The sequence below is a fragment of the Emys orbicularis genome, chromosome 23 (genome assembly GCF_028017835.1).
Source record: "Emys orbicularis isolate rEmyOrb1 chromosome 23, rEmyOrb1.hap1, whole genome shotgun sequence".
NCBI lineage: Eukaryota > Metazoa > Chordata > Testudines > Emydidae > Emys > Emys orbicularis.
Window position 1 is genome coordinate 10,950,772 of NC_088705.1, and position 19,200 is coordinate 10,969,971.

Here is a 19,200-nt window from a genome sequence, read left to right on the forward strand (position 1 = left end):
CGCCCCCCCCCGGCTAGGTAACTACCCCTCCCCTCCCTTCCCCTCCCCTCCCCCACTACACCCCCGGCCCTGTCCCGCCCGATAACTGCCCCCCCCGCCACTATACCCCTGCCCCCGCCCCCCCAGGCTAGGTAACTGCTCCTCCCCTCCCCCACTACACCCCTGCCCTGTCCCGCCCCCTCCCCCCGCCCGGTAACTGCCCCCCTCCCCCACTATACCCCTGGCCCTGCCCCCCCCCGGCTAGGTAACTGCCCCTCCCCTCCCCTCTCCCACTACACCCCCGGCCCTGTCCCGCCCGGTAACTGCCCCCCCCCGCCACTATACCCCTGGCCCTGCCCCCCCCGGCTAGGTAACTGCCCCTCCCCTCCCCCACTACACCCCTGCCCTGTCCTGCCCTGCCCCCCCACCACTATACCCCTGGCCCTGTCCCCCCTGCCAGGTAACTGCCCCCCCCCGCCACTATACCCCTGGCTCTGCACCCCCCCCGGCTAGGTAACTGCCCCTCTCCTTCCCCACTACACCCCTGCCCTGTCCTGCCCTGCCCCCCCACCACTATACCCCTGTCCCTGTCCCCCCTGCCAGGTAACTGCCCCCTGCCCGCCACTATACCACTGGCCCTGCTCCCCCCCCCGGCTAGGTAACTGCCCCTCCCCTCCCCTCCCCCACTACACTCCCGGCCCTGTCCTGCCCCCTCCCCCTGCCAGGTAACTGCCCCCCTGCTGCTATACCCCTGTCGCCCCCCCCCGCCAGGTAACTGCCCCCCTGCTGCTATACCCCTGTTGCCCCCCCTGCCAGGTAACTGACCCTCCCCCACCACTATATCCCTGTCCCCTCCCCCCTGCTAGGTAACTGCCCCTCCCCCTGCTACTATATCCCTGTCCCCTCCCCCACTACACCCCCCGATGCTGTCCCTTCCCCTCCCCGTGCCACTATACCCCTTGCCCTCCCCCCTGGCTAGGTAACTGCCCCCTCCCCTATTACACCCCGACCCAGGCCCTGTTCTCTTCTCCCCTCCTCCCTCCCCCACTAGGTAACTGTCCCTTCCCCCCCATTACACCCCTGGCCCTGTCCTGCCCCCCTCCCCCTGCCAGGTAACTTCCCCCTCCCCTATTACACCCCTGACCCAGGCTCTGTTCTCTTACCCCCCTGCCCCTTGGCTAGGTAACTGCCCCCTGCCCCACTACACTCCGACCCCTGCCAGAAAATTGCCCCCGCCCTGTCCCCCCTACAAATTACCCACCTCCCCCACTACACCCCTGGCCTTGGCCCCAGTCCTCTCCCCCACTACACCCCTGGTCCTAGCAGGTAACTGCCCCCCTGGGTGAGGTAACTGCCCCCTTTCTCTGCCACTACACCCTCTGTCCCCCAGGCCCTCCTCCCCTGGTGAGGTAACTGGCCCCCAGTCCTTCCAGGTAACAGCCCCATCCTTCTCTTGCTACAGCCCCTTGTCCTGCCATGCAATTGCCCCCTGCCCTGACAGGTGACTGTCCCCTCTTCAGATCCTCACTGCTGTATTCTCATGACAAGTAACTACCCATTCTCTTCCCTGCTACACCCCCTGCCCTACCCCTCCCAAGTAACTGCTCCTATCCCTACAGTGTCACTCCATTCTCCTCCTGCCCCCAACAGGTAACTGTCCCTCTGCCTCCCCTCCCTCTGCATGTCTGCCTGCCCTTTGCATACCTACTGCCCTTGCGTGCCCCCTGGCAGGTAATTGCTTATCCACTCCCTTAAATAACTGCTTCCCTCCCTGGCTGTGCCCCACCCCAATGCCTTCCCTGTTCTCCCCACTTTCTTCTCCATCCCTATCTGGTAACTTTCCTCTCTCCCCTTGCCCTGACATTTCTCCCATAGACACCTGCCCAGCTTCCTCTCCCTTGACAGGTGATGTGCTGCCCTCCCTCCTCCTGACTCCCAGCCCAATGACTGTCCCCTCCCTTGTTCCTCCCAGGTGTCTAGGGCTATTCCGTAGAGACACCCATCTCTGGACAGTTGGGTTTAAAGACCTAGTACAAGTCTGAGTTTGTTTAAAAACAAAACAAAGACCCTCCACAAACACTGCCCCAACCAAGCTGATCCCTCTGAGATGTCACATGCAGGATTTTAGGAGTGGGGAGTGGAGCCCTGCGACATGATCTGAACCCGATGGGACCCAACTGCAAGTGTTGGGGTCGGGTCAGGTGGGAAAAGAACAAGATCGGTTTGGGTTAGATTCGCTCTCTTCCTCCTCCCCGTAGGGTCAGTGTGATGGCAGCTCTATGCACTGGTGGCAGCCTTTCGGTTGTCCACCATCCCCAGCTGCACTGTGTGTGTTGCAGATTGAGTGGGCCAAGGAGTGGCAGTGCCTCTCACTCTGCAGTGCACACACAGCAGGCAGTGGTGGATGGGGAATAGGGCATGCAGCCACCTGCACGTATAGCTGCCCTGCTGACCCCATGGGCAAGAGGGGGTGATGGCAGCTGTGGCATTGGCTCACCTTTGGTAGGAAGGGTCAAGGTAGGGTCAAAAAACTACTCAACCTTCTCTGGCTTGGGCCTAAAAATTAGGCCCGAGCAGATTTCTAGTCGAGAGGTTATTTTTACTTCTGTGTTCGGCACTGATGGGACTGCTGCTGGAATCCTGTGTCTAAGTTCTGATGTCCACCATTCAAGAAGGATGTTGATCAGTTAGAGAGGATTCCAAGAAGAGCCCCCAACATGATTAAAGGATTGGAAAACATGCCTCGTAGTGGCGGGCTCAAGGAGCTCCATCTAGTTAACTTTCACTTTAAACTAAGAGGTGGTTAGATCTCTGTAAGTACCTGCTTGGGGGACAAATATTGATAATGGGCTCTACAGTCTATCGGACAAAGGTATATCAAGAGCCAAGGGCTGGAAGGTGAAGCTAGACAAATTCAGACAGGAAATGAGGCATACATTTTTAACAGTGAGAGTAATTGACCATTGGAGCAATTTACCGCTGGTTTTGGTGGATTCTCAGTCACTGGCAACTTTTAAACCAAGACTGGATGTTTTCTTAAGATATGTGTTCTAGCTCAAAAGAAATTACTTTGAGGGAGTTCTGTGGCCTGTGTTATGCAGGAGATCGGACCAGATGGGCGCGATGGTTTCTCCTGGCCTTGGAATTGATAAACTGTGCCTGGGGGTTGCCGGGCCTTTGTTGCTCCTGCTGTTGGACCCCTTCCTCTGCCAGGCCAATGAGCCACTTGCACCTACGGGCTGTTGTGCTGCTTCTTCTCTCCTCTCACCCCAAGAGGGTGATTATGCCAGTTCAGGGATGAGTGGCCGTGGAAGGGTACAATTTAGAGTAAGTTTGCAGTATGGCTACCCATGCTGTATCTGTTGTGTGGGTTAGTTTCATTCTGGGCACATCTCCCCTGAGGCAGAAAGCTAAGAAACCCTCTATGTTGTGAGCTGGTGCTGCCAAATCCCTAGCTGCTTTCCCACCTGCCTCAGTCCCATTCTAACCAGCCTCTTTTGCTGATGGCCCGATGGCTGAAGTGTTAGATAGCAGCTCTGTCCCCTTCTGTCTTTCCCCTTGTCCCTAGGGGTTGACTGCTGCTGACAGCACCTCGTGCTGCGTTTCTGCCCCCCACTAGCTTATTTCCCCTACCTTTCTAAGCCTCGTAAAAAGGGAATCTTATCAAGGAGCAATGACATTGTGGTAGGCATGGGGGAAAAAGGTGGGTGGAGCTAGTGCGTTGGTGAGTACTGTACCAGTTTGTGTTGGATGGGTGAAAATAGTTTGTGTGTTCAGGGGGAAGGTCGTGAAAGTTTTTCCTTGAGATAAATCATATTTCTGAAAGGACCACGGGGAGGAAGAAATAAAAAAATGTCTGTCTGTCCATCCTTGGATTTACAGTCTGAGAACCCTGAATTATGTCCAAAAGGTTTGGGACTAGATCACTCATTTAATGACAACCTCTGTAGTTTCCTAGTGGACTCCTATTCACTTGGCATTGGCAGAACTTTTTTGAAGAGTAACTGATACCAGATTTTAACTTTGAAATACAAAAACTGTCAAGCTCACAGGAAACTTTTGTATAAGAGTGGTGTGTGGGAGGGGTGATTTTGGGGGAGGAAAGCTAGTTAGTGGGTTAAACTAAATCTGCTGTTCATACAAAAATCTAGTAGGACTCTGAGATTAAAAAACAGATCAAGGACTACAGCTATCTGCATTTTGACTGTAGTGACTTCCTGCTGCTGGGAGCAGTTGGAGTTGACCAAGAAGGCACAGAGTGTTACTGAACAATTAGCAGGACCACTGGGTGAACTAGTCTGGTAAATTTTGTAACTCTTTTGTGGAGTGCTTTGGGAGTGTCTTTCCAGGAAACTGCTGCTGTCTGTGCTCCTAAAGTATTGTAACTCCACAAACATTAACTGGCAGACTGGTGAGGCCAAAGCCTGTAGGATTCTGCAGATCATTAACTTTTGGCTGCAAACTTTAAGAGATCAAACATTGCAAAGTGTCAGCTGCCTTTCTAGACCTTGTCTGTTGTGGAGCATCACTTGCGCAGGATTGTTCTGTTATGAATTATGAAAGAGTGCTACAGAGGATGGGGAAGTTGGGGTGCAGGTGGGGAAGAGTGTAAGGATGAAATCCCATCTGCAGTATTTCCAGACTTTGTGGAACGGTGAGCAGCAGGTAATTAAAGGAAAAATCTGTTCTGGATTAACTGAGTTGATCATAAGGACAACTGCATGAGGTTTGTGTGGGAAATATGTTCCAAGTGGCCTAATACCCTGGCCTGTTTCTATTGCTTTAGTTTTTTAGTAGTACAAGAGTTCAATGTTGCATGTACCCAGAGTGAAGTTTTACCCCCAGCACAGATATTGCATTGGTAGTAATAGTGTAAATTTACCCTAGAATGTGGCACAATGGTAGGGAGCAATCCTCTCTTCCCAAGAGATGCCAATGCCTGCTTGGGGGGAGTGGGTTACAAATGCATTTGCCCCTTTGTCTCTCTAAGACTACCAACAGGGAGGGGAGATTCTGATGATGATTTTGTGACATGGATACTCTACTAGGAACAGATCTGGAACACACCCACTTGTTTTGCACAAACCATAGAAAAGCCAAAGGTGACTAATTCTCTATTGTCGCTGGTTTGAATCCAGTCCAGGTCCTGAAGGTGAGAAGGCTCCGTCTCACTACTAATCCCTTGACATACCCAGTCCCCCTACCTCATAGCAGAAAAAATGTCTTCTTTTAGAGGTTAGAGGGGAGAGGTCAGGAAAACAGAGGAGATCAGACTTTCTGATCTGTCTCTGACCGAGATGCTAATATTGAACTGAACCTTAAGGTAACAAAATAATTCAGTTAGTGCTTTCTCTCTCGGTGGAGGATGCTATATGGAGTGTAGGGAAAGAAACAAAGTGAACGAAGAGATGGGAATGAAAAGCGATTCCTAGTAAAGGAAAGAAAATGGTAGAAACTAGTTGGAGTCACAGGTGGGGTGAAGAAAAATGTGGTTGTATTAAACCAAGCCTTGTAAAAGTAGATCCAATGCACCTTATAAGGTTCTTCCATAAGGTATTGGGTCCCACTGTAGTTCCTGGAGCACCTTGGTTTTTCCTGCAAAGTCTCTGTTCCATCTGAGTTTTTTAGCCTGATCTGGGTCATAGCTTGAGATGCTGTTGCTATAGACTGCGGTGGGGCATTATTATGCTGGGGACATTCAAGAAACTCCCTGACAAAATACTCCCAGCTATATGGTACAGAACTATATATAAAATTAAACCAGCTTGCGCTTAAACAGATTCCAGCTGGGGTGGTGCAAAACATGCTTTTTTGAATAACTAGGAAATATCTAAAATTGAGCCACATGGGCCGAGAGACCCGCTGCTAGAGAAACATACATTGACTGATACATTCTGTTGGGGGTAACGAATGTGCATGCCCTTTTGTGGGACATCCAGTAACCATTTGGCCAAGAATAATTAGAAGCCCTTAGATGTACTTCCCAGGAGATCCATAAGGTTTAAAAGCCTTAATCTAAACTTTATTTTGGGATCTGTTTCTAAATTAACAGGAGTACTTGTGGCACCTTGGAGATTAACAAATTTATTAGAGCATAAGCTTTCGTGGGCTACAGCCCACTTCTTCGGATGCATATAGAGTGAAACGTATATTGAGGAGATATATACATACATACATACAGAGAGCATGAACAGGTGGGAGTTGTCTTACCAATTAAAACTACAATACCCACCTGCTGAAGTGAAAAAACAGATTGACAGAGCCAGACGAGTACCCAGAAGTCACCTCCTACAAGACAGGCCCAACAAAGAAAATAACAGAACACCACTAGCTGTCACCTTCAGCCCCCAACTAAAACCTCTCCAGCGTGTGTATATATATCTCCTCAATATATGTTTCACTCTATATGCATCCGAAGAAGTGGGCTGTAGCCCACGAAAGCTTATGCTCTAATAAATTTGTTAGTCTCTAAGGTGCCACAAGTACTCCTGTTCTTTTTGCGGATACAGACTAACACGGCTGCTACTCTGAAACGTTTCTAAATTAATCAGGGACTATTATCTTTAAATCTTAAGAGTAAGATAGCATGGCTTGCAGACTGGCACTCTGGTTTATTAATAATGAGCACTTGTATAGTGCTCATTATCTGCAAAGCACTTTAAACACTAACTAGCCCATGCAACACTCTTGTGGGTTAGGTAAGCATCAAACATATGGCGAAAGTGAGGCAGAGATTGTGATTTGCGGATGATGTCAAATTGGAGGTTGTGGGGTTTCTTTTACTTGAAGGAGAGGATCAGAATTCAAAACTACCTTGACAAATTGGAGAACTGGTCTGAAATCAACAAGATGAAATGTAATAAAGACAAGTGCAAAGTACTATGCTTAGGAAGGAAAAAATCAAATACACAATTACAAAATGGGCAATAGCTGGCAAGGTAGTAGTAGTGCTGTAAAGGATCTGGGGGCTATAGTGGTTCACAAATCGAATGACTCAACAATGATGCAGTTGCGGAAAAGTCTAATATTCTGGGGTGTATTAAAAGGAGTGTTGTATGTAAGACATGGTGGGTAATTGTCCTGCTCTATTGACACTAGTGAGGGCTCAACTGGAATATTTTGTCCAGTTCTGAGCGCTGCCACCCTTTAAGAAAGATGTGGATAAATTGGAGGGAGTCCAGAAGAGAGCAACAAAAATGATAAAAGGTTTAGAGAACCTGACCTATGAAGAAAGGTTTAAAAAAAAACTAGGCATGTTTAGTCTTGAGGAAAAAATGGGGGAAGGGGGAACCTGATAAGTCTTCAAATATGTTAAGGGCTGTTACAAAGAAGATGATAGTCAATTGTTCTCCATGTCCACTGAAGGTAGGACAGGAAGTATTTGGCTTAATCTGTAGCAAGGGAAATTTAGGTAAGATGTTAAGAAAAACTTTCAAACTATAATGGTAGTTAAGCTCTGGAGTAGGCTTCCAAGGGAGGTTGTGGAATCCGCACGGTTTTTAAGAACAGGTTAGACAAACACCTTTGAGAGATGATCTAGGTGTCCTTGGTCCTGCCTCAGTATAGTACCAGGGGCTGGACTAGATGACCCCTCGAGGTCTCTTCCAGTCCTAACTTTCTTTGACTTTCCCAGAACTACAGACCATGTCTGATTTAGGATTAGAAATTGGGAGTTCCGGTTCCCAGTCCCCTTCTCAAATCAATAGGTGATCATTCAGGGCCTGCAGTCCAACTGGATAGATGTTAAGTTTAAAATAAGTTCGCTTGAAGGATTTAGGATCTTGCAGGCTTGGTTCATTGCTCAACAGGTCTTCAAAAGGGGTAGATGAAGAAAGCAAAAAGCAATTTTTAAAATTTTATCTCCAAACCACCATCACTTCCAAGACACACAGACTTACAAAATTCTTCCAGACCAGTGTTTAAAATCTTATAAAATTCAGAATCAAGACCAAATTCTTACTAGGCAAAAGTAAACTGCTTACTCTCATGCTTTCCAGCTTGACCATTTTGTCCCAAGCCATTCCCCTCTTGCTCTTGTATCAGCCAAATGTCCTTTCCGGGATAAGGGGTATGGGCGGGGGTATTTAATAGAACTGCGAATTGTTCCGTTATAGACTTGTGCAGTGGTTATAGTGACTTTAAGTTGGGACAGTCCTTAGCAAAGACACGTATCTTGTTGTAAAAGTAACTTACCCATTTCCCTTTTTTTTTTTTTTTTTTTTTTGGACGTTTAGTACTGATGATACACAGGATTGGCAGACCTGAAGGCAGAAATTCTTCATATCGCTGCAGAACAGGTACAGCATGGGAAGCAGTGGGGCTTTTATGTGCCCTGTCCCACTAATATTTCTAAATCATGCCCTGGGATGACCACCAGTACAGGCAAAAGGGTAGCTGAGCCCTGTTGACTGCTCTGAGAATCCTAACAAAAGGCTTCATTGGCGGTTATGTGGATGCTTGTCCACTGAAAGCAAAACTATGACATCCCAAATGAGCTACCGAACAGCTGGCCAGCTGAGCGTAACACCGTTCTGGTTACAGCAAATGAGTTGAGAAGCTCCATATCTCATTACTCAATCCCGAAAGTCGGCCACTCTCACAAAAATAGCAAACAACTGGCTTGTCTCTGTGCTCCTTCAGCGAACTGGTAGTTCAGGATGTTCAAAATTGTGGGAGGGTGCGGGGGAAGATTTACTCATAAATGGAACTTTCTAAGAGACTGTAAATGCCTTTCTTGGGCCACTGTTAAGTTGCAGAATTTGGGAAGTCCCCTACTCTTGGCTAAATGCCAGTTTGTGTTGGTCTATGTGGAGAAGGAGGGAAATCTGCATTTTTATGAATATTTTTGTGTACTTCAGCTTACCTGCTTGGCATTCCGACTGACCACATAGAGTGAAGGGGTTATTCGAACAATCAGGAAACAATACAATGACTAGAGATAAGATAGATTCCCAAGGCTGGAGCCAGCACTGGGCATGGAGACGTTGATACTGACCCACAGGCTGGGTTGGCCCACTGAAGTGAGTCAGGGGGTGGAGGTGGCGCTTCCTCTCTGAGCCCCACCGAACATTCCTCCACGCCCCCCATGGGGGGTATGCCTCACAGTTTGAAAACTGTTGATGTAATATGACCTCCTGTGTAACACAGGCCATAGAACTTCCCCAAAATAATTCCTAGAGCAGATCTTTTAGAAAAACATCCAGTCTTGATTTTAAAATGGTCCATGATGGAGAATCCACTATGACCCTTGGTAAGTTGTTCCAGTTCTTAATTACCCTCACTGTTAAAAATGTATGCCTTCTTTCCAGTCTGAATCAGTTCACCTTCCAGACATTGGGCTGTATTCTACCTCTCTCTGCTATCCCTTCGGGGGGGAATGCTTCAAGGATCCTTTAGAGAACTATGGGTGGGCTATTAATTTGGAAGTGCGTACATGCCTGACTCCAGCCAGGTAACAGGCTTATTTTTCCAGGTCTGGGGTCTTAAGATCAGAAGGACATGAAACCGTTAAAAATCCCTGTCTAGAGAGGAAAAGGGAAGTGCGGGGAGTGATCAGTAGCTGCTTAGGGGGAAACAGGGATCAGTCCTGGGTCCGGTTCTGTTTAATATCTTAATCAATTATTTAGATTATAAGTGTACTCTCTATACCATTAAGTTTGTGGGTGATACCAAGCTGGGAGGGGTGACAAGTGCTTTTGAGGATAGGATTAAAATTCAAAATGGTCTGAAGTAAATAGGATGAAATTCAATAAAGGCAAATGCAAAGTACTCCACTTAGGAAGGAACAATTAATTGCACACATACAAAATGGGAAATGACTGCCTAGGAAAGAATACTGCAGAAAGGGGTCTGGGGGATATAGCAGATTGCAAGCTAAATTAGTCAACAGTGTAACACTGCGAAAAAAGTGAACATCATTCTGGGATGGATTAGCAGGAGTCTTGTAAGCAAGACACAAGAAGTAATTCTTCCACTTTACTCTGTGCTGATAAGGCCTCTCCTGAAATGTGGTGTCCAAAACTGGACACAATAGTCCAGTTAAGATTGACAAATTGGAGAAAGTCCAGAGGAGAGCAACAAAAATGATTAAAGGTCTTATTTTTTTAGACCTATGAGGAAAGATTGGAAAAAAAAAATTGGGTTTGTTTTGTCTGGAGAAAAAGACTGAGGGGGGCACAACAGTTTTCAAAAAAGGTTATTACAAGGAGGAGGGAGAAAAATTGTTCTCTTTAACCTCTGAGGAGAAGACAAGAAGCAATGGACTTCTAAATTGCAGCAAGGGCAATTCAGATTGGACATTAGGAAAAACTTTCTGTCAGAGTGGTTAAACACTGGAATAAATTGCCTAGGGAGGTTGTGGAATCTCCATTATTGGAGATTTTTAAGAGCAGGTTAGACAAACACCTGTCAGGGATGGTCTAGATAATACAGGGGACTGGACTAGAAGACCTTTCGAGGTCTCTTCCAGTCAAAAACTTCTGATTATATGAAAGCCTTACATGGGGAGAGACTGAGAGGCAGAGAATGCAACAGGGGCAGTCGGTCTGAGACAGAGGCCCTGCGGCATTTCTGAGGCAGCCAGGCTCGCCTATGTTTTTGAAGAAGTGATAAGATTTAGGCAAGACCCAGGTGTGTAGACCTCTTGGGATACTAACCCTTTTATCTACGTGCTATGTACCTTGGGGTGAATGGACCATATGTTTGTTTAGAAAAAAGTGCTTCAAAACCACTCTATCTACCACTGGTCACAGGTTCATGGAGGTCAGTGTCTTGTAGATGCCAAATCCAGTTGGGCCTGTCATGTTACTGCTGTTGGAAATGAGATCTGATGTCCCGGGAAGAGTTGTAGAACCATGGGGTTCTCACCAGAGGCAGGGGAAGGTAATTAGTGAAGGGGTGCACTCGTGAGGGACTGCAAAGGGGTATAGAGTACTGACCGTACACTGGGAATAGGGGGTTTTGTAGCATGGCAAGGCAGTGTAAAGTTGAGTAAACCATGGAGATTGACTCTGGAAGAAGTGCAGGTAGAGACCCGTTGCTTGGAAAGATTGCCTGCGGAGGTACTGTGGGAAAGATCACAGGTAAAGCTTACTGCTGAAAAGTCAGTCTGTCAAAACTTGAAGCTCCCTTCCCAGAGAAGTCAGTAGAAATTCTCTTATCTTCACTCCAAGCCTAGCAGAAAAGTGACTGACTGGAAACAGTCTTTACTGGTTTCTCTGACAAAGTAGCTTGTTTTGCACATTGATGTTTTTTACCCAGGACTGGCCTTGGGCACAAGTAATGGTTTGGTGCCCTGTGCTTCTGGGGGCCCTGCAGTTCTGTGTCTGCCTCTGAGTTGCTGAGTCAGGCTGATCTCCCTTGCCCAGTGTTGGGCATAGAAGGGGAGGTAGGAGCCAACTCCCCATCCCCATTCTGCACAAAGTATCTGGAATGGAGTGTGACAATCTTATTTGTTGCCACTGGGTTTGCTGCTGGGCTAACCATAGAAGAAGATGTTAAATTCCATAAGGGAATATATCAATATTGTTGATAAACTGGCCTGGATAACCAGAGGTTAGTTAAAAAATCTGATATTTCTAACCTTGAGGTAAGATGATTAAACTATTGATGACTCGTATGCATTCACAATGCTGCCTTTTAACACTGAGTCTGGGAGGTGGGATTAATATGGGTAATGTTAAGATCACTTAAAAATGTAAGGTCTCTAAATGGGCATACACACCAGCTTTCTGGTATCACTTCATGTGTAAACAAAATCTGGATTGAGTGTGCATGTGTAGTGGCAAATTGACTGCCTCGGCCTAGGCTTAGCAAAGGCCCAGTAGCACTGGCCATACCTAGATACAGTACAGACATGTTGTCCAGACTCCCCTCTTCTCATCCTGAACTGCAGCACCTTCTGCTTTCAAGCCCTGAACTTTTGATGTGCAGAATTTACTAAATTTTGTTTTAAGATGTGTGCAAAGAGGTAAGAATAAGACAATAACATTCATTGTCTCTCCTGATCTATTCTAGGAATTGTTCCCAGGCTTCTGGGGTGACAGGCTATCCCATCTTGTTTCTTCTTCTCTCCACAACCCCACTCACCAAGACCTATTTATTTGATCAACGACTCCTACACTCTGCTAAAAAAGTTCACGTTTAGGAGTTCTAACATTCCCTGTTATACCTGAATTTCAATCTCTGCTTAGCATTTCCTGATTCTTACAGGTTTAAATAAGATCCTTAATATTGCCCTTATTTGGAGTTGTATACAGAGAGCAAGCTAGATTAGTACTCATGAACTCTCGTTAAAGAGAATGTCACCTTTAGTTCTGGTACCCTGTAACACAGAATGTATATTAAAACCTGAACTTTCAAAGCTGGGTTTAGAAATATTGAAACCGTGACAAGTACAGCATCCTTAGTAATTGAATGAGGTTACCCTCACTGGGAGCTGATGTTTTATTTATACTCCATCAGCTGAACCTCCTGTTGGGAACAGGATTGAGACACAAGAATGTATTTCACATTCCTATGCTGAGACTCAAATTTCAAAGCCTTTAGGCAAGTTATGTTAATTTACTCCCTGAAAATTAACCACCTTTATTATCTTGTTTAGTTTGTTCAAAACAGATCCCTTCTTGCATTCAAAAAGTCACCATTTGCTGATCTGGACTGTCAAGGTGGCAGTGATGTCTGATCACTAATTAGCCTTTATCATATCGAAGGAACACTTAGGCTCTTCTAGTAATTTACTGTTGTTCATAATCAAATGTAGTGATAATCGGTTGCATTCCGTTGCAATTTGTTTTCCTTTTAAAATGGAGCCTCCTGGCTAGAAGCAAAAGCCTAGAAAGCATACATATGAAAGAGCTTGTACACACTATCACTTATGTCTGTATAATGTCTGTCGCTCAGGGGTGTGAATAAGCCACCTCCCGAGTGATGTAAGTTACACTGACCTAAGTGCTGGTGAGAGCTTTTCCTGCCGACATAGCTACTGCCTTTCACAGAGGTGGTTTTATTATGCCAATGGGAGAGCTCCCTCCCGTCAGCATGGAGCGTCTTCACCAGATGCACTGCATCGGGGCAGCTGTGCCGCTGTAGCGCTTCTAGTGTAGACTAGCCCCAAAAGTCTAAGTACTCTTATTATGCTGATTGGGTTGGGGGTCGGGGGACCCAAGACTTGCATCATTGACAGCCTCAGTACTTTCAAGGTCTCTGCTGCTGACAGGGCTTCCCTAGAAACAATTGTTCTGTCCTTTTACTGTCAGCCATCTCCCTTCCGAGTCTCTGCTTCTCATTCCTGAGCTGCGTGGAGGCTCACCAGTTCTTTTTGTGAAGGGAGCTCAGCGCTGCCATTAGTTGGAGACAACACTTAATTAGCCATGTGTCTAAATGACCGGTTACGTCTTTCTTTCTCTGTTTGTAGGTAATTAAATGTCTCTACTGTGGATCTCCGCTTTGTTGGAATGCTTGGATGCACCGCAGCACCTCCTATAGCTTTCTTTTGTCGGCCTCATTGTGAGAAGATGGCAAAAGTAAACATTACTCGAGACCTCATCCACAGGCAGATCAAGGTATATGTCATCCAAGACTCTTATTTGTGGTTGGTTGGATGGGTAAGGAGAGCGTCATGTTCATGCTGGAGCAGTTTCTGTGGGAATAGTCTTCCCCCCCCCCCCCCCCCATCTTGCTGTGATTTTTTGTTAGCTCTCGGAATTCACACTTGGCTGGGAAACTTTGCTGCAGGAAGTTGTGCTGTGGTTTAGGTAGGAGGGCACTTTCCTTCAGAGCAGATATTGAACTAGTCCCCAAGCATAGTGTTGGGGATACTGTACTGATGGAGTTACCATCTTGGATGAAACGCAAGAGGTTCTGGTGACTTGTGATCAATTAAAATCCCTTTAGTAGATTAGAGGTGTTAACCTCTGAGTTCTGGCCAAGTTTCAGCTGTGACAATTCTATTCTTTAACTTCCTGAGCAGTTTCCTTTGGACACTTAAACTTTTTTCTTTCCTAAACTGTTGTGTAGTGCTGGTATTTGTATTTCTAAGGCACTCGTGACCATTGTGTCTTGGAGTTGTAGGATGGTATTTAAATTGTTTGTGTCTTAAATTTATAAATGTTTGCGAGTGAATGGGATGAAACATGCAAGATTATAATAATGCCAGCACTGCCTCCTTGCTAGGTACTGAGCAGGAGGGCAGAATATCCAATGCTCTGACTTAATTTCCTGCACTATGGCCCTGTGCCCACAGTGAGGAATGCAGTGGAACCTGATTGTTGGTGCCATATTGTAGGCCACTAAAGCAGTGGTTTTCAAACTTTTTTTTTCTGGTGACCCAGTTGAAGAAAATTGTTGATGCTCATGACCCAATGGAGCTGGGGATGAGGGCTTTGGGGGTGTGGGAGGGGCTCAGGGTTGGGATGTGGGGATGAGGGCTGCGGGGTGGGGCCAGGGATGAGGGGCTTGGGGTGCAGGAGGGGGCTCTGGGTTTGGGGGGGCAAGGGATTGGGGCATGAGGTTGGGGTGCAGGCTTACCTCAGGGATAGGTGCCAACTCTGTGGGTGCTCTGGGGCTGGAGCACCCACGGGGAAAAATTGCACCCACCGGCAGCTCCCTGACCCGCCCCAGCTCGCCTCCGCTCCACCTCCTCCCCTGAGCGGGCTGCCGCGTCCTGCTTCTCCCCCCTCCCTCCCAGCGCTTGCAAAACAGCTGTTTAGTGGCGCGCAAGCCTGGGAGGGAGGGGGGAGGAGGAGGAATGCAGCGTGCGTGGGGAAGAGGCTGGGCCAGGGCGGAGATTTGTGGAGGGATCCAATGGGGCAGGGAGGGGGCGGAGTCAGGGTGGGGCCAGGGGCAGGGGGCGTGAGCAGTCAATGGCACAGGTGGCTCCCAGTCAGTGGTAAGGCAGGCTTCCTGCCTGTCCTGGCACTGCAGGCCACGCTGCGCCCTGGAAGTGGCTAGTAGCAGGTCCAGCTCCTAAGCGGAGGCATGCAGGCGCCTCTGCGTGGTTCTTGCCCGCAGGTATTGCCCCCCCCCAAAGTCCCATTGGCCGGTTCCCAGCCAACGGGAGTGCAGAGCTGATGCTTGGGGTGGGGGCAGCGCACAGAGCCCCATGCCCCCCCCCCCCCCCACACCTAGGAGCCGGACCTGCTGCTGGCCGCTTCCAGGGCGCAGTGTGGTGTCCGAACAGGTAGGGACTAGCCTGCCTTAGTCGGGCAGCACCGCTGACGGGACGGGACTTTTAACGTTCCGGTCAGCAGTGCTGACCAGAGCCCCTGCAACCCACTGCCTTGCATTCCACGACCCAGTACTGGGTCGGGACCTGTAATTTGAAAACCACTGCACTAAAGTATACACTTGCTGCTCTTCCACACTCTCTAGACTAGAGTGTTAGGTGCCCAGTGGTTTGGCCTCAGGATACCTACAAGATTGTCTAAAGCTCCAGGCAAGGACTTCAAGTAGGATTGCACACAGTCCTGTATTCTAAGGGATGTCCCTTATTTAAATAAAATACTGTCTTGTGCTGATTTAGTAGGGGACAAACACCTTTTATCCCAAATTTCAACCAGGGTAGTGCTACTGGTTGGCAACTTGCTCTGGTGCACAGGGTCACAATGCCACTCAACTTTGGCCCAGCCACCCCTCAATCATGCCTTAGCAGCCCCTGGACCTCTGGGTTTCTGCTGTATTTTTGAATTGGTGTTGGCAACCCCTCTGCACAGTTCTGCTCTTCAAGCACAATTGAACTATGCTCAACAAGGGTAGATCCCATTTGGACATGGGGGTGGAGCTTTCTCCAGGGCCGATCCAGAGGTGTGGAATGAACTTCCACAGGAATTAACCATCAAACCCTGCAACTTTCTGCTCCAAGTGCAAGGTGCACACTCTTGAGCTTACTTTTGCAAATATAAACAGTAATACATGTATTCTATTAAATTATCTAAAAACACATTTATTCTTGTGGGGCAGAGAGAACTATACATGACTGATGTGGATCTTGTTGCTGAACATACTTCCGGAAGGGGCTCAGATACTGTTGTGACAAGGTCTATATAAGAAGCTTAATAGTATAGAGCCTCTCTGCATTTCATGAATAAAGAGTTAGGGTCATATATGGTGTAACTAGGAATATACTGCCCCTGCAGTTAGCCTCCCTTCATCCAAGCCACCTACTAACCGATCTATGATCTCATTAAGGAACACAGAGAAACAACCGTCCTGCATTTTCCTCCTCTTCATTTGTATTGGCACAGCATTGTGGTAACTGTTCTCTTCTCTGTGGAACAGCCTGTGCTAATGGTACTGCAGTTGTATGCCTCCATTCTGTTCCTCTGTCTGTGTGTCAGAGACGGCTGTCCAGTTCAATATCCCAACTATCTCCTGTCTAGCGGTTAAAGGTCTCGGGAAGACTGAGAATAGCCTTGGAACAGTGAAAACGCAAGTGTGGATTTTGTAGTAAAATGACACTTGGTTCTTCAAAACAGGGTTGTATGTGTCATGGTAGCTTTTCTGAATAGCTCTAATCTAGTGCTTGCATTTATCCTTCAGCTGTGACTTGAAGCTTCTGGCTTTCAGCCTGTTCTTGCCAAAAGTTCAGACCTCCTCCTTCAAACTCTTGGGTGTATCTTTTTGGCAAAAAATATAAAACAAGCAACCCTGGTTTTTTTTCTTTTCCTTGGGTCACCCTGATTCTTATCTCTGGTGTCGGACCTGTGCCTGGCATTTGCGGTTTTATCACTAATAGTGGTGAAATGATGGCTTCTCTCTCTTTCTGAACTGGAGAGTACAAAGTACCCTGTGCATGAGTGTTCTTCACGCTGATAAGAAAACTGTGTCCTTGCCAGAGGAAAGGCATCTGGCTGGTGCCATGGCCCATTTTGGGAGGTCGCTTGTGTGTGTTTCCAATGTTCGGGATATGGGAGCGTTCTGTGCTTGCGGTAGTAAGTGTGGTGGTTTTTCTTCACGTAGGAGAAGGGCGCCCTCCGCTTTGAGCGGCACTATCATGTCACTGACCCATTCATCCGACGCCTGGGCCTAGAAGCAGAGTTGCAGGTAAGTGAGCAGTGCAAGAAGAACTAAACTACCTACCTGTTCCACATTAAACTGCATGACACACACCTGTCTGAGCTCCATAGACTTCTACACTCTCTTCAGAGCACTGGTTTGTCTCCTCCGCGTGAGGCACTTCTAGCGCTGTGCTAGAGCCAGGAACCATGTAGTCCGTGTATATGACTCTACTAATGCACCTTGCAACATCAGCTGTCTTGTACCCAGGACAGGCACTAAGCCTGGTCATAGTTGTTTTTGACATAGGCAAACCTCTCCTAGTTAAGTCTAATGGCCTGACTTCTTCCTATGACATTTGTGACTGCAGTAAGTGCCTTAGAAACCAATAAATGAATTGTCACACTGCAGTCTGATGCTCCCGAAACAGATTACAAATCTGAGAGTTTGTCTTCCCATTGGTACAAATTCAGTTTTTTCCTCCTACACCCCTCTTCAACTCCATCTTCCTCTCCTCCCTGAATTTCCCCTCCCCCCAACCTCCCGAAATGCTGATTAGGCACTTCAGCCATTCCTTTTGTAATCCTTTGTTAGATAGGCTGGAAGTATATTGCACATTCACCCAAATGCAAGATGCTTCTCAAAGGGAGGTAATGAAAGCGCATCTTCCCTGCATCCCCCAAGGATCTGTGCACACGATTCTCAGCCTAGCCGAGAGCTTTTGAAACAAAGTCACCTTTCCTTGTGTGCAGCAGTATCTCTGCATTAGCCTTTAAGGCTGAGCTGCTGTTGTATCCAGTTGTAAATGATTATTTTTCCCAACAAGCTAGAGCATGCCTTTCTTTCCTGGAGGTGCCTATCTGAGGTGTGGGTAGGGGTGTCTGAAATGGAAAGCTGTTTATATCAGAACAAGTTGTGTGGGGTGCTTGCTGTGTCCTTGTCTCATAAGAGTCCTTGATAAGTCTGCAGTTTGTGTAACATTCTCTTCCCTTCTTTGCTCAGGGTCACTCTGGATGCGTCAACTGTCTAGAATGGAATGAGAAAGGAGAGTAAGTATGTGTCTCGATTCAGGGATGAACAAACTGATAGCCCAAGCTCCCCCATGAGTGGGCTGAGGATCGTCTCATCATAAGGGACCACTTCCTCTTCCCAGTGAAGTAAATGAGGGCTCAGGCTAAAGGTTTTGAACTATAAATCCCAGATTTTGGAAACAAGGCTTATTTTGTTGGCTACATCTGGAAATGCTCCTCTTGTGAGTTTGTAAAGGAAACTGGGACTGGATGGCAAGTGAAGGATCCTCTTCCATAGAGGGCTAGAGTACCATCCACTTAACTAGGGTTGTGGCACAGTGGATCTTTGGGATTTGTACCCTTCTATGGGACTGGGGTGGTGGATTCCCCCCCCCCTTTCCCTATGCTGTAGTCTGAGTGCTTCTCTGGTGGGGAAACAGAGTGTAGGGGTACAGGGTGGAAGAGTCCCTCTCTCCATCTAATAACCTCCTTCTCTGCACTATCATACACTAAAGCATTGGTGTTTAATAACTAGCACAAGTGAAGTAAACCATATCCACCTGGGAAATAAGTGTAAGGGAGCGTCTCTACTGTGTTTGAGCCAATTACCACAGCCTACATTCTGTCCTCTGGTCCTCACCCAAATCCATGGAGGAATTTGGCTCCAAGGAGTAGTTTTCAGGCTGAAGGTCATGGCATCTGTTGGCATCACCGTCTGGTCACCTGTTCCATGCCTCTTCCACTGAAGTAGACCAGTTCTGCCACTTGTGCCTGCTTCTCCCCACACACACGCACGCTTATGAATCACTGCATGGATTCTGGTGTGGGGCACATTTGAGGACCAGTTGTGAATGACAGGATGTGGGCTCGCAGGATGAGTGGCTGAGCAGCTAATCACAGCTGGGAATGGAGCAATGCTTATAGCTCTCCTCTCTTGTTTTTTTCAGCTTGCTGGCTTCTGGCTCCGATGACCAGCATACCATTGTCTGGGATCCCCTGCATCACAAGAAGCTTCTTTCTATGCACACAGGGCATACTGCGAATATCTTCTCTGTCAAGGTGAGTGGGGCCCCAGGTGTGTGTTTGAAAACGAGAGGTGGAAACAGGGCACAGCCAGATGGGGCTCGGTGTTTGATTTGCATGAAAATAACTTGTTTTTTAAATGTTACTGGGGAATATTTTTCCATAAGCAAGTTCTCCAAAGAGTACTAAATTTAAA

At 47.5% G+C, this 19,200-nt stretch overlaps 1 protein-coding gene across 3 annotated transcripts in view; it reads left to right on the top strand.

Moving 5' to 3' along the window:
* Positions 1-19,200, top strand: part of WDTC1 (WD and tetratricopeptide repeats 1) — a 42,017-nt gene that overhangs the window by 268 nt on the left and 22,549 nt on the right. The window contains exons 2-6 of one of the 3 annotated variants that reach the window (XM_065421864.1): positions 8,214-8,276; positions 13,394-13,541; positions 16,936-17,019; positions 17,974-18,020; positions 18,929-19,040. In XM_065421864.1, coding sequence (XP_065277936.1) covers positions 13,434-13,541; positions 16,936-17,019; positions 17,974-18,020; positions 18,929-19,040 — 351 coding nt within the window. In that variant the 5' untranslated portion in view covers positions 8,214-8,276; positions 13,394-13,433. Of the gene's footprint in view, positions 1-8,209; positions 8,277-13,393; positions 13,542-16,935; positions 17,020-17,973; positions 18,021-18,928; positions 19,041-19,200 lie in introns of those variants that run through there. The other 2 variants (XM_065421865.1, XM_065421866.1) reach the window with 2 other exon arrangements.